We start from the raw sequence: 20,893 nt of genomic DNA on the forward strand, positions 1-20,893 counted from the left end.
AGCTCTATATCCCCATATTTGATAATATACTCTAAAAATTCTAAATTGTGTTTTGGGAAAAAAAACCCAAACGTGACCAATATGCTTTCATTTGGAGTGATATATTCAAGAATAATATAGGATCACAAACTGATGGCAAAATTCTGACTTAAGTAGGCCCAGATTTCACCTCCAGAGCACACTGAAACGTGTGCAGTCTGATTATCAGTGCCTTCAGCAAGATCAAGACTGGGGACATCAGTAATATTTAAAAAAAAAAAAAAAAATTTTAAAAGCCAAGCCCAAAACAAAAACAGCAGCCGCAAAAAAAAACCAAACACCCACACACAAAAAAACCCCACCACCCTACCACCCCCAAAAAAACACCAAATCCCCAAACCCCCATCAACTTATGCCATATATCAAACCATGCCAAACCCCAGCAAATTTCAGAATAGCAAGTATCATGAGGGCTGAGTACGCTGCAAAGGAGAGAATCAAGAAGATTCTGTGTTTAAGGGCAGCCTTATGAGACTTGTGGCTCCTGGTTTTTACTTCCAGATGAAACAACTTTGCTTGTGCTTTCCTGCAAAGAGGATTATTGCTTTACATCATCCTGAGGATGTATGTCCTAAGAGATAACAAGACATTACTAATTCTCTATCAAAAAGTCCTCTCTGATGTAGAAAACAGGCCAGTTGTCTATAGTGCAGGGCTATATTAATTTCCAGTTAACTTTGTTAAGATTTTTTTTTTTAAGTAATGTAACAGTCATGAACTGCATTTTATCAACAAGCTTTCTTTAATTCTTAAAGTTGTCTTAGGAAACAAGTAAACAAACAAAATCCCATCTTTTTCGGTTGTTTTTAGTATGCTCTCCTTTTTCTGATCATCTTGAGATTAATGTCAGAGAAACTATCTGTGTGTCTTAAAAAGAAGAGAAAACATTGGTTTTCATCCACAGTAATTTGCATTTGAAAAACTACATAGCAGAATACAGCTAACTTGTCCATGGAAAAAGAGTATCTCTTGTATTGCTTTCCATCAAATTGATTTGATTTTCTGAACATGTTATTCCTCACTCACATAATTACCTTTTGAAATAAATCAGATAAAGTGTTGTCTTTTCCTGCCAACAAATCCAAAAGTTGTATGAATAGAATGTCACAGAATTGGAAGTGGAACAATATGAAGGTTTGAAAAAAGAAAAATCAATGAGTCTTTTTCAATACCTGCTTTATAAATGTTTTCTGAGTTTTTAATCATTATTTCACAATGTAGTTACAAGCTATGAAATCAATGGGTTATTTTAGTTAAAAATCAAAACATTACAAAAGCCAAATGAGGTACTAACAGATACGTGCTTTCCTCTTAAAAAGAAAAATGTTGCAAAACTTAATGAAAGTGGTACTTGAGAATGGAGGTGGAAACATCATCTAGATTTAACAGTGTTACATCTGCATATGCCAGCCAACCTCATAAAAGCTGTGCAAATTCATGCCAGGTTGCAACAGAAAAAAAAGGAGCAATGTGGAAATCCCATTCCCTTTTCACTCCAGTTACTGAGCAGAACAATTTTTTGCTTACTTTGGAATAATGAATCAAATAACTGACAGTTCTAAATAATAATTTTCTGATTTGATCCAAATGAAAAAATGAGTAAACTTTAAAAAAAAAAAAAAAAGCATATGCTGTAGTACATCTCAGCTTCCTACAAGTATTCTGAGAGACCTTAGAGGCCAGCAGCACAGAGGATGAGGAGGACCTGTCAAATCAGAACCCACATTGAACAGCAACAGAACTGGAGAGGACACTTGGGCACAGAGTAGCCTAAATAAAAGGAAAGACTTTTTTTGACCAAGAGTCTTTCCAACAAGTCTAGGAACACGCTTCCTTTGCATAGGAATTCCCCATCCCTTTTTTCTACTCCAGTTATTGATGCTGTTGTTTCTACGGTTATCACCACCCTATCACCATTTTCTTTATTCTAACATTTTTTTCCTACATAGCTGTGCTGACACCTATTCATGAGATATGGTCTTGAGAAAGACAATGAGACACAAAACGTGAGAGAGGTTTCTTTTTTCTCTTGAAGTAGAGATCACAAACAAACAGATGCTGTTCAGAGCTTCAGCTTGCCCTTAAAACAGATGGTACCATCACCCCAGCAAGTATTCCTTCCTCTCAAAAACTGTGACATAAAAGCCAAGGTGTCTGGCAAGGCTATACAGTTAAATGGTAATACATGCTTTGGTCCAAAGTTCAGTTTGAGAGCACACAGAATAAAAGGATGTTCACCTGGCAATTAGCAGAACGAGACTCAAAATCCCACTACAAACACTTGCTCACTGTGTGGCAATACTAAGCAAAAGAAAATAGCAAACATAACAGTAGGGAATACCAGTATAGGAAACTGAGTCCCAACCTGTGAAACAGTTTTTATTTTTACATTAAAAAAATATACCAATCATACAAGAACTGTATCCAGAACAGACCGTGGTGGAATCTTAATGAATCATCCTCCCAGTTTAGCAAATAATAGCTGATTACTCAGTTTACTCTGAGTTACACTGATTACTCCATATTCCCTCATCCTTTTAGCAAAGCATTTTCAAAGTTCTTTTGGGAAGATGCAATTCCTGTGAACACATGTCAATAGACTAATTGAAATACTACTGCAGAACTACGCTGCAACTGGGATAAGAAAGCATGAGTAAGGACTTCTGGTTTTACTGTGCGAAGATTCCATTATTATTCTACCATATTTCCACAGTATTTGACATTTCAATATATCCAGCAGATAGGATCGTTACTCATTGCCTTTGCTATTGTTCAAAAGAAGCCTGTGCTATTAATTTTAATTTTTATAGTACTGTAAGCATGCAGCCTGTTGTTAAATTCCTTTGCACTCAAAATGTCCATCCATTTATCATCCATTAAAAGGAAACAAGAGCATTAAGTAGAAGTGGAACACTGGTTTGCTTCCTAGAAAACCCTCAAATCATTCAGAACAAGAATCAATTGGCCATTATTTAAGAAAACAGGAGTTCTTCATCTGCAAAACAGACATTTATTAAGTTTTTCTTTGCTATTTCATTTGGCCAATTGTCTTCAGTTTTCAAATGAAAAACAAGATAGAAAGCGCTGTGTTCTAAAGGTAAGAGGACAAAATAACTTCATATTTTCTTACCTTTGCATTATAGGGAATATAATGCTTTGATAAGGCTTCAGGAGTGTGCATCCATGTTTTGTCTACAGAAAAGCAAAATAAAAGAAGCACTGAATAGGTTATTCAACTGTTAGTTAAACTACTATAGTCTCTACCCAGAAATATCAACAACCCTCCTTTTACTCAGTTAAGTATCTGCCCAAAGTAGTTATTGGGGCTGGAGGGAAATGCAGCATATCTCACAACTTCCCAAACATTTACGTCAAAGAACCCGATTAGTTCTCTGGCACGCCTCCCCTTTTAACCACCTTGATTCACCGTAAGAATTCCAACTCCCCCCCAGACAGATTTTTTTGGTCTCAGGTTGTTCTCGGTTTCTGCCTCAGATCAGGATTTTCCGCATCCTGCTGTTGTTCAAAGCACTGACTGCATGTTGCACTTCTAGTGATGGGTTTTGGATTAATTATGTGCTTTTTTGATGAATTATCAAGACATGGAAGGGACAAAGGAAATTATTTTGGAAAAATTATCAGAGGGCGACTGATAGAAAAGCGGCCTAATCCTTCTATGAGAAAACAGAAGGAAGTCAGCTTGTAGTAGCTGATTCAGAAGTTTAGAATTTCTTTAATCTTTCCTTACATACCCACGAATTTGCATATTTTCTTTAACGATTTTCACGTCAGAAGACTGCGCTATTGTCTTAGATTTCCCACTGCATATTTCATATGGTGACATGATTCTACGATTATTTTTTAAATACCTCATCTCCTCCTTTTTAATTGCCATTTAGAATGTTCTACATAACTTAAGGTGGCATCCTAAATATTAGAAAAAACTTCTAATAAAAAGAAGTTTAGAAATCACTTTAAAAGTTTTCTCATTTGAAAATATTAAAAAAGAAGGAAAAAAGAAGAAAGGATGTGCCAGAACACTAAATTGTATTACCAACCGCATGAGAGATTCTGTAACTGTGAGCAGTACTTCATACTCCACACATTCAATATTTAGTAGTATTTTCTAACATGAGACTACTCCTATTTTAACTAGCATGAACTGGAGTCACCAATCTGGAATTTTATTGAATTAAGTTACAGAATGATGCCTTAAAGCAACATTTTACCCTTGGATATTCACAGGCAATTCCCTTTGCCTTTAGTGGGAGTTGCAGTTATAGCAATCACTGACTTTTTTGTTAGTTACACAGAGCAATGATAAAATTCTGTTGGCTTCAAGCTGTTCAAGAGAAAAAGCTGTGACATTTATTGACACTAAACCAAGAATTAAGTATTTCTGAATATACAGAAGCCAGAAAACTCTTAAGATATTCACCATAGTCACCACAGCAACAGGATCAAAATTGCAAAGCTGGAGGAAATATTTTTTTTTCCTTGAAGCAAATTTCATTCTAGGTGTCAGTAATGTTCAGCTCCATTACTGAAGAGTGATATTATCACTTCTCAATTAAGGAAGCACAATTAGTCCATTCAGCGGCACCCAAGAGTACAATTAGGCACTGAAATGGCCCGTCCTTTCAATTGTAGCCTCTGCTTGGTACCCCGGAGCCAAGAACCACACTCATCACCCAGAATATTTTAACGACCTGAAAGCTGATCTCTGTTTTGAGTACAATATCAAAAGGTAACAACATTATCCCCAAGTAAAAAAAAAAAAAAAAAAAAAAAAAAATTAGCGTCAATGACCAATGTTAGAATAGAGCCTGACAACCCAAAAGGTAACGGCAAACGTATTTTCAAGTCAAGGCACCGCTGAGGGCCAGCCGAGCAGCCTGGTGCCTTGGGTTGGTGGCAAGCCTCAGGCGCGGAGGACACTGGCACGTGAGGCAGGGCTGCCCTCTGCCCCATCATACTTGCCACAGCAGAATTAAGAGTTGCGCAGTGCACATTTTGCCTCCAAAATGTGCATTCACCTTGCTAAAGTCAAGGTTTTATTCACCCGTTTTGGGCACATCAACTGTTTGCTAGTTTCAGCAAGGCTACTTTCACATTTATAAATTCATAAAGGGAAGTCTAGTGAAAATAAAACATTGAACTTCTTAAAAAATAACAGCAGCAGCCTGCCATTCATGCTATGCCTAGTACTAGCACAAACAAGCGACAGGGCTGCGCCTTCTAAAGCAATTCTACAGGCAGACAATTGACTTCGCAAGTACCAGTAAAAATAACCATTCCTTGCAAACGTATCCTCCTCCCTTCTTCCCATCCCCAAGCAGGGCAAGATCAAATCTGAAAAACAGCGATTAAATTTGGGAATCAAGTTTGAAATGGTGGTCTTAATTAAGCAGCTGGTAATCTTTCCAATATTAATCTTCTTAGGTACAAAGCTTTACCCTCCACTTGCCTACCAACCTCCAAGTGTGATGCTATAGGGATTCCAGGAAGGAACACCACTGCTAAGGAAGTGTTTCTGTAACTGCTGGTACCACTGGTTAGGGGGAAGATTGGGAGGTATGGATGGGTAGTCTCGGCACAAAAGGAAATCAGTAACATAGCAGGGTCCCAAAAAGATGCCTGGATTCTACGAGTCTGGTGTCACTGATTAAAAGAGCCAGTCAGCAGGCAGCATTTCCAGCATCCACATGTAGATCCATGGACACTGTGACATAGGTATCAAAGTCTTCCATTGACACTGCAAGACCATTTCCTAAACACAGGTAATAATTACAGAGTAGTGACACTTTTGAAAGTACTCCTAGCGCTAAACAAAATCAATAGGAGGCTAATTCACATTGATAGCAAAGACATGCAAAAAGTCATGCAAGCTATTACGGGGAAACTGGTGACTGGCGTTTCCTTCTGAATGGTAAGCTCTGATTTTGGACTTAGGCCACTCTCAGCAGTTGTTTGAAATACTGCTCAGAGTTAGATTTCACTCCAGTTGAGAAATACCAAATTTCAGACATTCTGCATCCAATAAACCAGAAAAATATGAAAAAAAAAGAAAAAAAACTATAGAAAAGGTATTCATTCAAATAACTGATGCAGAGGTGGCTTGTCATTCACATGATCCCTCACTTTTAACTCTAATTTTAAACAGGTTTTCACAGCTTCATATTTAATTATTCATTCTGAATCAACAAGCATAATATGAAACTCTACAATGAAAATCACAGTTTGTATTATTATTTTATTAGTTATATAGCAACAAGAGTTCTAGACACTATATAGATAAATAAAACAGTAAGTCCTAAGGAAAGGACCAAAAGCCTAGACAAAACCAAAACTGACAACTGCATGCATCTAACCTAACAGCAGTAGAAAGCGGAAAGAGACTCATGCTATCACACCAGCTAACCAGAAAACTGCAGTTATTTTAGGTCTTGTCTGAAGCTCTTAAACTTTAATGTAAATGCTACGGTAACCTAGATTAACTAAGTGCCCCTTAGTTTTGGAGAATTACGCCTTTGAACCATCCCGAGTCCATTAAAAACTAAGCAGAGTTTAGCCTGAATGAGGCATGATAAATTCTAAGAGATGAAAGCCTTAGTATGAGGTGGTTTTGCCAAACATACCAGCACTGATGGGAAAAAGGACCAGCATCCAGCACTGAAGGGCACAGGGTGAGGCACAGCCCTGCTTACAGGCAGCGAGTAATGCCGTAGCCCCGCCACATGTGTGGCATGCAGCCGTGGGGCGCAGGCTTTTAGAGAGCCCCTGCAGCAGCAGCACAGCATCCCATCTAGTTTTTAAGAGAATTTTATTCGGGTGAGAGCTTCTCTGGTTTTCGTCCCTGCAAGCATGCACTAGTCTGTAAGGGCAGTGGGGAAAAACCTCACAAAATGAACGTTTGGAAGCGCTGGGGTCTGCCGGGATTGCAAGGGTGGAGGCGGAGCCTGGGCACCTGCATGGTCAGAGGATTCACTGTGCTCAGACTTGAGACTTCACACCTTTCTAGTCCCCTTGAGACACACCAGCCCCTTTCCATTATAAAGGAAAGACGCCTTTACAATTTGCATTTCACATCAAATGTTTGGTCATCGTGATCTGGGAGCACCAGTGTGAGCCATTTCCGAGGCCCCAGCAGCACTGGGATAGCCAGGGACAAGGAACATGCTGCCAAATCACACGCTGAAGTCAATAGACTTGGGGACTTTGCAAAGTATCCAGAACTGTGCTGCACTTAGAGAATGACACTACATTAGATAATGGCGCAGCTGACCATTTATCTACGCAAAAGGAAAGCAATAACAGCACCAAGAAATTGTTCTTCCTTTGAGATTAATTCCTCCACACGTTACTGCCCACAGATATTACAGAATGGATTTCCTAGAGAGGCATTGATCAACCCTTTTCTAAATGGCTAAACATGGCTCAGCAGCGCACGTTTAGTTAGCCGCTTTCCTAAACCCCATCTCATGATTAATTCATGCATGCTATAAGTGGCTGCACTTAACTGTGTTTCCAAAGCGCTTACCAAAGCATATGAGACGTAGTGGGCACACCATTTCATATGATGAACAGAGGAAGACTCCGATTTTAATTTTATGTTTAGTGCCACAGTGAAAATAGTCATTTCTAGACGGCAGAAACTAAAGTCTTTATTTCTTTACTAAATCAAAATCTCCTCGACATCAGTGGATGCTTTCCTTGATAACAGAAGAGAAGAAATCTTGGAACTGTCTTTTCCTCATCCTTTACAAAACTTGCTATGGCAGGGAAGATCTTAAGTGACCACCAGCCTAATAAGAGTCCCCTGAAGAAGAGAAGCATCCCATGAGATCGGCGCTACATCTAGGTAATAATGCCTCAGGGAACAAATAGCTTATTTGTTTCAGTCTGTGCATATACATATCTGTATCTTTCATTTTCTCTAGATTATCTATTTTTGTATAAAGAAAGCCTTCATGATGGGACACGCAAGAGCTGTCACTCTTAAATCAGTTCCTTTATCCTGCACTGCAACAGACACAGGCAGGTTCTCACAAACCCACCTAATCCTAGTCTTACCCACCGGCTAGAATCCGTCTTTTCGATTACTGCAGGCAACAAATGAACTGATACGCTGAGCCGTGAGACTTGATGCTTGTTACCAGAGCTTTCACCTGAATACTGTACCTACATGCTATTAACAAATATACACCTACCCATATTCTTCTATAATTCAGCCATACTACCTGTTCCAGCCACCTCCTAGAAGAATGACTGAGTACAACCTGGGTGTCAAATCATAATTTATTAAAGTTATTACCAGGTTACTATGATTAAGCAATTGAAATTATGTGTCAGATTCTGATCTAAGCATGCATAGACAAATACCCAAAGTACATAATTAAAAAATAAATTACTCTTTTTATTTTTATAGCATTCTTTGCCAAGATAACAGAGCAGCATCTCCCTAGAACAGTGTGAGCTTTACAGAATGCTTTGCCTTTCTGTGTCCTTGTCACAATATTTAGGGCCTTATGAATGGCTTTAAACAGTTGATTATTAAAATAGCAAAATGATATCATAGAATGTTGGATTGGTATAGTTACGACATGAAAAAAGTCTAGTATTTGCATTTTCTCCAGTAGTAACACTCATTGCACAACCTATGCATTTTATACTATATATTTTTAAGATATTGGATGCTAGTATGTAGGTTTTGACAAGAAAGGAAAATAGGATCAAAATAATATATTACTGCAACTAATCAGTGATTAGCAAGTCTTTGTTTCTGCACTTCTTACTTGTTGATGTTAAGAACTTTCAACAAGTTCAGCTTCTTATATCAAAGGGAAAAAACAGGAGAAAAAAAAAATCTGCACTATTTAGCCTGTACCTTTTGCCACAAGTCTTCTTCCCACAGTAAGAGCTACACTGTGTCTTTAATAAAAGCTTCTAGTTGAATTCAAAAGAGAGATTACTGGTACGGTATCATTTCAGTGAGCACTTTTTCACAAGTTTTCACACAAAGTATGTACAGATCAAACCTCCAACTGCCCTTTTCACTTCTGGAGGCAGAGTTCACATATTACTATAAAGTATATTGGAAAAGTATCAAATAAGCTTGTAAGAAAATTATTAAAAGGCAAGTTTTTGAAGAATTTCAAACTGTTAAAGGACATTACATAGGTAGGGTAAACCAAAGGAAAAGGAACAGAAGTGGAATCTCAATATAGTTAAAAAAGGAATTTTAATCTTCTAATTCAGGAAGAATATAATAATATAATTAAAAAAATTAATTGGAACTTTTCTTTACAATGCTAATAAACTGGAAAGAGAAGGGGGGAGTGGCAGTAACCGTTCAGAACAACTACAATATGCATGTCTATAACTTCCTCTTGCTTACGTACCTAAGGTACGTCCATCCCGTGACCTACATGACTTGATTTCCCAAAATGGTGTTTTCCTCAGTGACCTATTTTGGATGCTCTTTGCAATTTTCCAACACCTTTATAAGACAAAAGTCCTATAAAATGGAAGTAGTCATTGTGATTCCTAGCAAGGTATGGCTGGTACACATCTAAATTTGTTTCACGCAGAATAATACATCTCGTCTTTAATTAGCCATTCATCCAGTTAACTTGCAGTGTACCTATGAAACTCCAACATCTAGGCTGCAGCTTGGGGAAGTTACAATAGTACACTTGGACAAGAACTGGTCATACATGAGTAACAACTTACATCAAGAATTTATTAGCCTGTAGATCTCAAAAGACAATGCTTGCCAAACTGACACGCAAATCATTTAACATTCTGTGAATTAGGCTGTATAAATTTTAATAGGGTTGAAACCAAAAGGCTTACAACTCCTTCAATGTTGTTCTCGTTCTAAAGTCAGTGTTTTGTGCTTTATGGTTAAGCAGTACACATATGCTCTTGAAACAAGATCTTTAGGTTTTGCAGAAGCAACAAGTAGTTACTGCGGTAAATATTGTTAACTTGCCTAGAATATTCTTTAAAGTAGGAGATAGAAAAAATTGCTTCTGCAATACCTTTCCGAAGATAATGCAGATAAAATCGCCAACAGGAAATTATCCTTCTATTCTCATGTTAACAGAAAGGAAAGAAAAGTTAGACTTATCTCTGCAGACCCAACACAAATGCTATGGAGAATGCTTCCAAGGCGTACTCCTCATTTGTAGCAATGCATCCTCTAAAGACATATGGTAATTGTTTCTTTCCTAAACAATTACACCTTGTTCCTTCTGCTTTCAGATTATAAATACATTAATAGTTTCATACAGATGCATGCAAACCCTTGCGTGCTGCTGGACCAGCCCCTTCCTTGCCCCACCAACAAAAGATGATTTGGTCCTTGCCAAATTAAAGTGCTAACCCTTCAGCTCTCCTTGTTGGCATACTTGAAAGTAAGTACAAACAATACTTAAAAAAACATATTCAGTTACCAATCCAAAAAGGGACTTGGTCACTGAATATTGGTTTTCTACATGACCCTGTATTTTGAAACCCACGGAGCAGTATTTGGAACACATAAAACCTCTTTGTGGAGGTATTACAAAAGTATTAAGATACAGATTTTTGTGTCAAGTGAGACTAACTGAATAAAAAAATAGTTGGTGTACAAAAACGCACCCTTTTTTCCTCCCAACCGTTGCTCTTAAAAAATTCTTATTTAAAAGAAGAAAAAAAAAAAACGGGGGGGGGGAAACCCTCACCACACACAAACACCAAGAAACAGCTTTTTTTGGGGTGGGAGCTGAGGAGGAGATTTAGACCTTGTTTTGTTTTTTTCCAGGAAGGTGATGAGTGCTTTTACGAAAGGACAAAGTACAATCACAAGAATATCTTAAGACCACAATGAGGAAGACTGTGATTTCTTACATGCCTTCGAAGTCTGTCAGTATCTACTCTTTCTTTAGGTTTTTTATCTTTATTGTTGAAGTGGATGTCCAGGACAAACAGCCCGCCTAACTGACAATAATGTGAAACATGCTCTCTGACAGAAAATGAAAGTATTTGCTTTAGAACTATACTTTAGCCGTTCAGCCTTTTGGGGCTTCACCTCTTGTCTGCTCATTCAGAAAACGAAATACAAAACAAAACATTTGTCATCTCTGGAATGCAACATAAGTTTATAATAAAAATAAAGATTATATTATAGCCAGTCCATTGACATAAAAGAGCATCCTGTAACCTTTGATTGCATTTTTTTATATGTCAGACCCTGCCCATTAAATGCATCTGACTACACTTTCATAAATCAAAGCCATAAAAAGCCATTGCGCAGAAATATTGTTGCTGAAACTTATCATTTATGACAGGCTATTACTTCAATATATTCCACTTAGCATTATGAATACCATTTACATCCCATGAGCGCATCATGTGACACCAATTACCAACCTTACAAACCAGTATCATATGGAAAAATCACATTAGCAAATTCAGATTCCTGCATACAGCAGCAGCTTTGGCAATGAACTTTGTGCCGTATGTGAACTAAGGCTCACATTTATTCTGGGGTGAAGGAGGACCACTGGGGTATAATAAAGAATGAACTAAATTCAACTGTGATTTACATCCTTCACAAGCTCACTGAAGTCCACCAGATGTCACACACTGTAATTCAGTGCTAAATTTAGCCCAAAGCAGACATACGTGCCTTCATTTTTAGCATTATTTTAAGACATTCAAAAAGCTTCACTCTTTTACTCCCAGACGGTTTGGATTACAGTCCTTCCAAATCTAGAAATGCCTCTGTCTAGGAAGAACAGTAGTTTTCTTTCATATTTCCGATGAGGCAAAAGCCAAGCAATACTAGTTAATTGTTGTTTATTTCTCTGCACGAGTTCTTATATCACTGGCTTTGAATGGAAGGCCACAGAATCAGTAAAACATGCCAAACTCATCTGGGAGAGGCAAGTCCATTCACTAAAAAAATAACTAAACTCAACCAAAACCCCCATAGTCAATGATTTCTGGTTTGTGTATATGCATTACCGGTACACACAATCACATGTAAATTAAGGACAAATTGGTAATTCAGTTCAGATACCAATTTACATTAAAATATAGCATTTACAAAGATCTCTTACAAGGAGAATTACATGAATATCCCCCAGCTACTTAAAAGAGACTGAATTTATGAAGATGCAAACATATTTCAAGGTGAACAGACTTTGATCTGCACTACAGACTTCCCGCACTACAACATTTCAAAGTGAGCATGCTACCACACCTGGCTTTAAAGGAAAAAAGAAAAATGTAAGAGGACTCTTCAGAAACTATGACCCAAACCTGGTCACAGGCAAAAGCAAGCTCCTGATACTGTGATAAATACATAAATGTTTTCACCATCTCTGTCATAATAACAAAGCAGCAAGAACATAATGTCATTCATCAATTTATTTTTGTGTAATAAGGAAAGAGAGCCTTAAGAAAAATAAAAGAAAATCTAAAAAAAAAACTTCAACAGAGCTGCACTCAATCAATGCATGGAAAACAGAATATATATTTTTGTACAGTCATATAGTATTTCTGCAAGAGCTTTTTCCGTAACACATGTAATTGCGTAATAGTCCCACCAACCTGTACTGAAGTCAAGACAAATGCTATTTTATCTAAGGTACTAAGTTTTTTCCCATTAAAACATGCAACCTCAGAAAGCGCTTGCAACCAGAAATTAACTTTTCTTTGTCGGTATTAGTTCATAAAGTTGTTTCCCTGTTATACAAGCTCATGGCTAACTGATAAGAACAGATATTACAACTCAGACTCCTAAAAGAGTCCATTTATTTATGATTACTTGTGCAAGTGCTTCCTGAAACAAGCTGAATGTTTTAAACATCGTGCTCTAACATTTTTCATTGCCATTATTAGGATGAAAGATGAACAGCTTGATTTTATTCAATTGAGGCGTAAGCATATCAATTGTCTTCAACTAAAACGGCTATCAGACAAATAAAAATCAGTACAACTACAGTGCCAAGATAAACTATCCGGCATTCTGTTAAAAGAAAATCTAGAAAACCCACTTCAACAGAGCATGGTATGCTGCACTCGTCGATCAATGCATGGAAAACAGAAGATATATTTTTGTACAGTTTGTACAGTCATATAATATTTCTGCAAGAGAGAAGTTTCTGCGCAAGACAGAACTTCTGTGAGAAGTTCTGGTCCGTGCCAGACCTCAGGCAGTCGGACAGGTAATGACTGTTCCAGCTGGTTTTATGGTCAGAGCGCTCAGCACACCTTGTCAGCTGCAGCGGCTGTTCCATGCCCAAACCATGGCCCCCCAAAAATATGATACCAGTAGTACAAAATTCTGCTGCAAAATGAAGTACTGGTAATGTTGAAAATGGGGGTCTGTGCTCCAAAGAGCACTGCTCTGATTTAGGACAGACCTGCTGTTCCCATACACATGAACACTCATCGTAACTATGGGAGAATTTTTCTTTAAGAAATCAGGGTTAATTTGAAAGAGAGCTTGCTTGCTTTCTCTCCTAGTGACTCCCCTTTCCTTTGCAACTCTTTTATGGAAGCACAGGTTGCTATCCAGCCTCCAACGGTTTTAAAAAAAAAAAAAATTTAGAAAGCTTGATTTTAGTGCTTCGCTTCTTGCTTTTTCATCATTGACAGACATGGATAGACATCATTTCTTGAACACTTAGAAGGAAAGTTTTGATGGTTGAATCTGGTGATGGTTTGAGAACAGAGCTCTCCAGCAGGTCCAGCACCGGCCAAGTGACTCTAGTCACCAGCTTGCCCAGTTTGAGGAGATGAGGAGCTACAGCACTAGCTACTACCTTCTCTATACGTGCTGTATTAAAAGGCTAGTATAGACTGATCGCAACAATGAGGATTAGGGGACACTTACTCTATCAATCTGCACAATTCAGATAATCTCTGGCCAATACAAAAGTACCACTTACATCTGTTTAAATTCCCCTCACAACCCTATATATTTGAGACTGTTGTTTATGTAGCTCCAAGGCAACAGACTGCTGCGAACTTGTCCTTAGCACAAACCCTACCTGCACAGCCACCAGAAGACTAATTCTGGTTTAGAGGGGGCCACTAGGGAAGCCATGGCACACATGTAGTTAACTCCTCAAAACATCCACGCTCCTGTGAACAGAAGAGACCCACAAACAACCCCACCAACCACACGTGTGGAAATTGTACCTCCAAGGTCGGGAGTAAAATCAGGAAATACAATAAAGGCAGTTCAGCATCTGCACCTGTTTGAATCTCTTCTTCAATGCAGTTATTGGACACAAACGCTGATACAGCCGAGCTTTTCTGAACTTCCATTGGTATGAAAAATATGTCATTTTTCTTCGCTCTTAATAATTGCTTAACTGAAACTTATGTTTTTCCTAGGATAACGAGAACGGAAATGTTGGCTGCATTACTGCGAGTAAAATAAATGTGTGACAGTATTTCATTTTTCTGGTTGCTCAGGTTCTGAATATTTTTTAAGAATGCACAATAATTGCATTTCATTATGCCTGACAGCTTCTTTTATGATGCTTTTTTCTCATTGGGGTGAAGAGAACAGCACACAAAATCAACGGAACAACAAAGCAAATGTCCCTGAATACAATGAAATTCCAAGAAATTTAGGTGAAGTCTGTAAGAATTCTCTTATGAAGAGGTGAAAACAGAAAGGAATGAATCCAGACCCCTGAAAATGATCCCGGATACCTAAGGATACATCTTCACAATCTGACAATAAAGGCCAGATGCAGACACTGGCAAGGGCAATGAGAATTGGTGAAAGAGCATTTTAGCACTCTGGGTGCAAGTCAAAACACAAAGGAAATATCCCTAAAACACAACTGGTCTGTTTCTGAGACGTGGCAGGCCAAGTTTCAGACATTATCAGATGTCATTAGATAAAGAGAAACGAATTACATGGTCACCTAGACAAAACAAAATCCAAGCTTCTTTCCCAGTTGTCATAAACGCATCCAAAATTAAAGAATATTGAAACAGTCTCTCAAATTATCTGGAAGAAGCTAGGCAAGATTATTAAGCAGCTGGTAGGTACAGATCTTCTGATAGAGGGAGGGGTTACAAATATCTACACAAGGAAATACATCAGTGCTTAAGCCCATGGACTATGGATTTTAGCTCATTTCCTCAGCATCCATCGTGCTCCTGGGATATTAAATGACCTCTCATGCAGTTTTGTAGCCTTTGTGAATAACTGAATCTTCCTTTTGTGATCAAGCTACATCTGCTGATGTTCTGGACTACTTACGTTACCTCGATTCATCTGGCTTTAACAAATAAATGTACTAGACATGCAAGGATGCAGTGATGCTATCATTTCATCTTGGTACAAGATATGGCAGATTCCTTTTATCTCCAGCTTTGATATTGATACCAAAGCAGGGATTCTCATTACATAAACAAAACATTCACTTACTCCAATTGAGTTACTAAAGCAGGGGCTCTAGCTCAGAGTGTATCATGCTTCAGGATGCTTAGAAGTAAACATGAAAAATAAAGAAATTAGACCTACTGAATATTTTCCACATTACAAACGAATGGGGAAAGTAGCAATAAAGCTGTCGGTAAAAAAAGCTGCATCTCTAATGCTCCATCAAAAGTAACTTATGTTTAATCATAAACAGACCACAAAAAGAGAATAAACAAGCCAGAAAAGCAACATACATAACCCTGAATATTTAACAGTTTGATATTCCTTTGGAAAGCATACCATTTTAGGCTGCTACAAATTCAGAATAGGTGCTTAAAGCTAAGAAATATTCTGCTGCATTAGATATTTCAAGTATATTAAACACAGTTTTCTAAAATGGCTTCCCCAAGAATAAGAACCCAATGAATATATACAATAAATATAGAAGTCACTAACTCTTTAGAAGTTCTAAAACTCTCCAGCACATCTTTTGGTGTGTACAGGAGGGAAACCAAAAAAGAAAAAAGTTTGTGTATTTTTTATACATATATGTACACACATAGACACACACCCCTCAACAAAGAAAACATGAATTCAACATAAGCCTTACAATCCAGAAAGCTCTACAACTATCAGTTGAGAATGCTTTGCTCTGTACATCTTACAGAAGGCTGTCCATTTCTAGCTAGTTAGTTAGGAGCGGTTATTCCTAAGTACCTCCCTGTATAATTCTTGATATTCTAAAGAATTTATACAGGATATTTATGTCCCCCATGGAACATAAGCTGAATTACTTACCTTTCTTCCTGCTGAAAGCACGATTCATGTTGAAAAGTCTCTCCAGTCAACAATGTTTCTGGGTTTGGGGTTTTTCCCCCCCCACTTTAACCTGCAGAACAATACACATAAGAAAACAAAAAAAAATCCATTATTCTACTTGAAGTTAGCACGTTATCTTCGTAATAAAGAAAATGCAAATTATTTTAAGAACTCTGAAATAATTCAGAGAAATAAAAACGAGATGTGCTTTGCTGAGGAAGAAATTGCAGAATTAAGAAGAATTATGTCCGAATGCCTAGTGGTACTTAACATAGAAAGACATTTTAAAGCTTTCTGTTGAAGCTCTTCTCACTGAGATTTCAGAGACAGAACAGATGGTATTATACATATATATGAAGACAAACGCTACACACACATAGGTTAGAAAGAAAGCTTTAAAATGAACACTGACTACAAGACTCCATAAAAACATTCAGTTCACATTTGCACTGCCCTGTTTTGTGTCATTTCAGCTGTCAGATTATTTCAAGCTATGCTTTCATCTTCACATGGGCTTGACATTGGGGGAAAAAATAAAATACAAATCACAATATAAAGACTCCTCTTCACCCAGGGTTTCAATATTGAAAAAAACTGCGCTCTATCAGTGCAACTACCTCCTTGCTCCAATTACAGCACAATATTACTTCAGAAGTTTATTCTTTACCAACGCTTTACAGCCAAAAGAAAAAAAGAAAAATCCATCACATCCAAACCTGTTCAAAACATCCCATTTTGTAGTATAATTTTTTTTCAGCCATATGTAAAAGATATTCCTACCACTCTTTTCAATTCTGTTCAGACCTTCCAACCAAAAGCTGCACCAGTGCCCTTCCTCTTTCTCTGCTCTCAGAGCAGTCCAGTCATAGCGGGGTGGGGGGTGGGGGGTGGGAGTGGTGGTAGTTAAGAAAAAGAAAAAAAATGGAAAAATAAAAGCAAAGCCCTTGATATCAGATTATCTTTGAAATCAGTTAGTACTTTGCTTTTGCTTCAAATAAAAACAAAATTTAAAGCCAGCATGTCAAATGTCAGCATGAAGACGACTGACAAATTCATTTCAGATACTTTATGCAACTCTATGCAACTCATTAATACTTTTTGTGGTGCTTCTCATCTTTTTTAAATAATTTAGTTCATTGCCAGTTAAAGCAATTGCATCCTAATTCCCATGTTAATAGTTGATATTTTTCAAATAAGAACACATGGGCAATTACAGCTATAAGTCACCTCCATTTCATTTCCAAGCAATGACTGATGTAGCAGGACTTCTTTTCCATACAGCCCTGTGAGAATGAAGGAATAAACCCTGTTCACCCAAACCGCAGCGTAGCACCCTAGATGTACGACCAACCAACATTTGCTCTTTAAAGTATGGGTACCTTCTGTTTTACAGATTTCCCCAAGTACTTAAGAAGGGAGGATGCAATGAAATAAGCAAAAGTGGGAGGATATGCTTTCCATCTAGTTATTTTAATACGCAGTCAAGAAACAATGCATTTGGTACGCTGCACAGTAGTTCTTAGCAAAACTGCCGAAGCCTTATGTACACCCACAGCCATTCCCGCCAGCTGCCTTCCTTACCATCAGCGCTACACAGAAAGCTGCGGATACACAGAGGTCAGTGAAACCAGAACAGACCCTGAAGGGCTCTGAAGTCCTAGGAACGGTTTCAGCAGCATCCCAGGAATGAGCAATGGTGTTACTAGCGTAACCAATAAGTAATAGCTCACCCGCGAGGGAGTTTCACCAAAAGCTGCCAACATGCAAGTAGTTCTCCTTGAGGGAAGGCACAGAGCGGGGCTTTCAGCAGTGTAAATAATGACAAACCCATTAACAAGCAGTGAACAGTATTAGAATTTCAGCTTTTCAATCAACTGATGAGTGTGTTTAGTTTAGAGGTTTACTTTCACCAGCAGGCTACTATATATACCCTTAGGATGTATAAACAATGGCAGAACTTTGTTCAGGATGTTCACCTTCCTCATGAACTATTACAATCCCTGAAGAAAGCAGTTTTGAGTAAAAGAGCATGCTTTCCCCTCTTAGATACCTCTGGCGGTAGTCTAGCTCAGCACTAGACCAGCAACTTCAGTTCTCCTCCACCATGGGATCACAACACGTCCTTTCGCAGAACCCTTTTTTTTTTAATTGTGTATCCCTGTCCTCACCCAAGAGACTATTAAGCAACATATTTGAGATGGCTTGCTGAGTCAAGGATCTCCTAACCAGAGACCCTGCACGCACATCATGAGGCTGCTGGCTGGGCACATTTCTACACCTCACTGTTCAAGTAGTTTGTTTAAAACACAGCATAACGAAGTCTGCTTTTTTTTTTTTTCCCTCATGGACAAAGGTATATTACCATTAAACTAATCTACATTAAGAAAAGCCAGACTTTATTGACTACTTACTTAAAACCAGACAGTATTTGCCAAAAGTGTGTTCATAATTTCAATTCCAACATAACATAAATAGAACAAAAAATGGAAACTGCTTAGGTAACAAGTAGTACTAAGACAATCAGTGTACTTCCACTTATCACCAAAAATGTTATTAAACAGGGAAACAAACACAATTAGCTACACGCAACTGCTTTTAAAATTCCCTCAAACTCTACTATGAACAACTCCATCAACCTTTCAGATGCATAAAAAGCAGATGGTTAAATGCCCCATAAAACTTTGCTATTTAAAAAAAACCCAACCCAAACACCACCAGGCTAATTGCAAATTCCTCAGTTGGGCTTGGGGGCTAGAGGGTGGTACCAGACTGCCGTAAGCAGCACTGGTAAGGTTTTGATCAGGAGAAGAGCAAAGTTATGGTTAGACATATCTGTGATATCTTTGCTGACAACATTCAAACAGACAAACAAACAAAACTATTAGGACCAAGCAAGCTGTTCCCTGATCATGGATGCTAGACAGGTTTCCTGGTAGAATATGATTTTGTTTCTGACAACGCTCGACACACAAAGCTGCTGGAAGAAACAGAGTTGCAGAACAGTCTGTTAAAAGCTTGGAATGGAGTCAAAAGGAAGGTAAATCAGAAAATCCCATTACAGCAGAAGCAGGGAGTCCTTCCCCTGAGACAGCTTGTTTGGAAAAGGTAAAGCAGCTGGAACAATCAGAGCCATTAGGGAATAGGAATGTGGACCAAACCATGTCATTACTCATCACTTAGGAAGACACACCTAAGTAAAGAATGCTCCTCCACCTTACTCCTAGGAGGTTTCTTCAGCTTTGACCAGAAACCAAACCCTACTAGAAAACACAAACCTGCATGTGATTTCACAAAATGGGCAATTGACAAAATATGAAGATTTCTGACAGGTATAAACTAGGGAAATTCTAGGTTATCTCAGGTTATTTCTTTGGGAGCAGAGAGAAAAGAGAGACAGAAAGAAAAGAGAAAGAAAAAGCTTTGAAAATAATTTTATTAAATTAACAATAGTAAGAATATAAATAACAGCCAAACATCCTGGGCAGGGGGAGACACGACATTCTCCATCCGAGCAGTGAAATGGGCACATGGCATGGGAAGGTCAGTATTTAAGCTGCTGTACCCACTTCAAACAGTAACAGGGAAAAGCAAAAATCTTTACCTGCCTTCCCCTTTGCATTCACTGTCATTAACCCCTTACTTTTCACGACGAGGTGCTTCTCACAGTGAGGCAGAAACTGCAAAATGGCAGGGGGGGCAATGGAACTAGTGGCTTTGGGGACCGTGGTGCTTGCACTGGTGGATGCAAGGGTGGTAGGATCTGAAGCTGAAATCCCCTCCTCAGTAATTACTTTTTAACACTAACAATAGTGTCGGTTGCTGTCTTTACACTTCAGGGCAGCAAAGGAAGCAGAGTGGCAGCTTTCCAGCCTCCAGCACAAGCAGCCGCGCTCCTCCCTGGCTGCCGAACCGCTTCCGAAGCTCCCACCCAGACAGCTCCAAATGCCTGCGGGCTCCTTCAGAATTGTTGTGTTTTGATGTGTTTTCTAAATTTAGAACTGTCTCAGACAAGCCAAGAGAGAGGGTACTTCGGAAAGGGATGAAACAAACCACCTGTGTTAACTGGCTCATTTATCTCTTACTTCCTCTTAAAAATCCGGCATTCCTCAGGATGTATTTGTGGTCATGCCCCCTGCCACCAGTCCATCATCTCCCCCCTCCCCCCCTTTTTTTAATATAACTTTTTTTCATGTCAAGAACAAAACCTCCCTAAAACCCCCAACTGGCACCCACCCACTCCTCCTAAATAATAATTACAAAGTTTAAAACAAAAACAAAAAAAAATAAGTCCAACTGTCCCTTCCCTCTCAAACACACATACAGTTCCCATACAAAGCCATACTTAGCTTCAGAAGACCTGAAGCTTCAGGCTCTTTCCCCTTTCAGACCCCAGCCTTCCAAGCACACCAGATAACATTTCATACAAGAATGAAGCACAAAATGTCTTAAAACCTTGAAAACCCTGTTTTCAAAAGCACCGCAGCACACAGGAATGTGTGATTCACTGACTTGCTATGAAACTTAGGCTTATAAAGTTACTTCAGAAGGTAACATCAGAAACTTCAGAATATGGTAACAGCTTTAAAATTCCAAGTT

General features: G+C 38.4%; 1 protein-coding gene across 4 annotated transcripts in view; it reads right to left on the minus strand.

Moving 5' to 3' along the window:
• GULP1 (GULP PTB domain containing engulfment adaptor 1) overlaps positions 1-20,893 on the minus strand; it is a 162,885-nt gene that overhangs the window by 68,240 nt on the left and 73,752 nt on the right. For all 4 annotated transcript variants that reach the window (XM_055719088.1, XM_055719089.1, XM_055719086.1 and 1 more), the window contains 2 exons: positions 16,277-16,367; positions 3,170-3,231 (listed from right to left, as the gene is read on the minus strand). In XM_055719088.1, coding sequence (XP_055575063.1) covers positions 3,170-3,231; positions 16,277-16,304 — 90 coding nt within the window. In that variant the 5' untranslated portion in view covers positions 16,305-16,367. The remainder of the gene's footprint in view (positions 1-3,169; positions 3,232-16,276; positions 16,368-20,893) is intronic.

The sequence above is a fragment of the Falco cherrug genome, chromosome 8 (genome assembly GCF_023634085.1).
Source record: "Falco cherrug isolate bFalChe1 chromosome 8, bFalChe1.pri, whole genome shotgun sequence".
In the NCBI taxonomy this organism is placed as follows: domain Eukaryota; kingdom Metazoa; phylum Chordata; class Aves; order Falconiformes; family Falconidae; genus Falco; species Falco cherrug.